The 2,202-nt window shown below is 34.2% G+C and overlaps 1 protein-coding gene across 1 annotated transcript in view; it reads right to left on the bottom strand.

The window, feature by feature from the left end:
• The window catches only part of LOC106872593 (GPI-anchor transamidase), a 16,602-nt gene that overhangs the window by 10,421 nt on the left and 3,979 nt on the right, over window positions 1–2,202 (bottom strand). The window contains exon 2 of the mRNA XM_014919626.2: window positions 388–533. Coding sequence (XP_014775112.1) covers window positions 388–533 — 146 coding nt within the window. The remainder of the gene's footprint in view (window positions 1–387; window positions 534–2,202) is intronic.

Raw genomic sequence — 2,202 nt, 5'->3', positions numbered from 1 at the left:
TTTTACATCCATATTTGCACAGTGTTGGACAAATTCAAACATTTTTAAACTCTTCATTCTGTTAAACATGGCAATTTCTACGCTTTCTTTTTGAGCCTCAAAGCCCACCCCTATGAGAATCACTGCTTCACTAACTCTTTAACTCTTCAGCATTTAAACTGGCCATATCCAACCCAAACATTCTACCTGTTTCATGTTTAAGCTAGCCAGTTCTGGTCACTCACACCTATTCTATAACATCATTTTAAAAATGAACAATCACATCATCAAAACCTCACAGCTATGAGATAATACATAATTAATTCAAAACAACATGAATAAATAAGCATTACATTTCACAGAGTAATCTGAATGCTTGAGGGTTAAATGCATGATCAAATCATTTACCTATCTGGTATTCCTAATCGCTTTACACTTCGATAAATAGATAATACATTGGCCACATGACGATAATTGAACCAAAACCGGGATGTATCCACAAGCACTGCCCAGTTATTTGTGTGTCCACTTTGGAAAAATTCATTAACTTTATCCTAGAAGTAAAACAGAAATAAAACAGTCAAGTGATTTATTGAAAATTGAAAGTGAATGAAGACATTAAAGTAAATCGGAGATAAGAGAATAGAAATGAGATTTATTGATCACAATTTATGCAAACTTCAGCCATTCAAAACACACGTTAGTGACCAGGTCCTAGTTCATGTGACAAAAATTTTGACAGCAAATAATAAATGTTTAAGTGAAGTTGACAATCTTCATTGTGATTTTGAATGGCTAATATGTATCCTCCATGCTGCAATCATTTTAGTTTCAACACATGATCTCAGATCAAATCACTTGCATGACAAGTACACCTTTGAAATTCAGTTAACATATCACTCTAAATCTACTTTGTATTCTTAGAACTACACTCTTGGAGTGATTGGTGTTAGGAAGGGCATCCAGCTATAGAAACCATGCCAAAATTAGACTGGAGTCTGGTACGCTCTCCAGCTTACCAGTTCCTGTCAAACCATCTAACCCATGCCAGCATGGAAAATGGACACTAAATGATGTTGATGATGATGATGAGAATCACCAATAACATCATTCAAATTCAGTCATTGTCATCCTCGTCATATTTAGAATAATGGATTGACAGAATCAATAAAGCAACAGAGGACAAAATGATACATGGTATTCAGTTAAATCCTTTTACATACTAAGTTCAAATCCCTCTAGTTTAACAGGGTTGACAAAGTAATTAACAATCAAGTATTGGGGTTGATCACCTTAAAATGTATTGCTTACATTTAAATCATGTTAAGACTTGCCATTGATCATGTGTAAGGCTGAAAAAGCATGTAACAATAGTTTTGGTGACATGCTGATGATATTTAGGGCTGTTACTCCATGCAGCCATAGTTAAGATGTGTTGACAATATTAAGGATGTATTATTAGTCACAGGTTTGAGGAGTTGCAAACATTTAGGGCTATATACTATAATCAGTTACAAGTTCAATGCCTCAATCACTTGAAACTAAATCATGTCACAGACATTAAACCAATACATGTGTCATTGATTAGCAAGGATTAACATATGTGTCATGCTAATCCTTTAATACCATCTTTCTTAAACTGACAAACCCTATGTACCCCCATCAAAACAAATATATTTGTGAAATTGCTTAACTTTCCCAAAAGATTTTACATCCATATTTGCACAGTGTTGGACAAATTCAAACATTTTTTAACTCTTCATTCTGTTAAACATGGCAATTTCTACGCTTTCTTTTTGAGCCTCAAAGCCCACCCCTATGAGAATCACTGCTTCACTAACCTTTTTGGTCCCTGTACTCTTTCTCAAACATTTGATAATGGAAACTGTAAAAGCCTACAGAAAAACCATTCCTATTTTTAAGTGGCAGATTTAACGTCATTTTGTTTTCTACCACTTGGATGCCTTTAAACAGAATCTGTTTTGCTGCAATCAATTAGACCACGCAACCAGTTTAAAGATGGCTTTAGCCGTTCCTCCCAACAGTTTGGGAGACTGAGAGAAAGTTATGGGTATTATGTTCCACTTGTGATTAAGTCAGAATAAAAACAAAATTTAAATAAAACATCCCCTCTTAAAGCAACAAATGTAAACGGATCAATATTGCTTTGATTGGAAAGTATATATGAATGTGAAATACTTCTAAAATCATTGTCATCCTCAT

The sequence above is a fragment of the Octopus bimaculoides genome, chromosome 2, assembly GCF_001194135.2.
Source record: "Octopus bimaculoides isolate UCB-OBI-ISO-001 chromosome 2, ASM119413v2, whole genome shotgun sequence".
NCBI classification, from domain to species: Eukaryota; Metazoa; Mollusca; class Cephalopoda; order Octopoda; family Octopodidae; genus Octopus; species Octopus bimaculoides.
The sequence above is the reverse complement of the archived record's forward strand: the minus strand, read 5'-3'. Positions and strand labels throughout refer to the sequence as shown.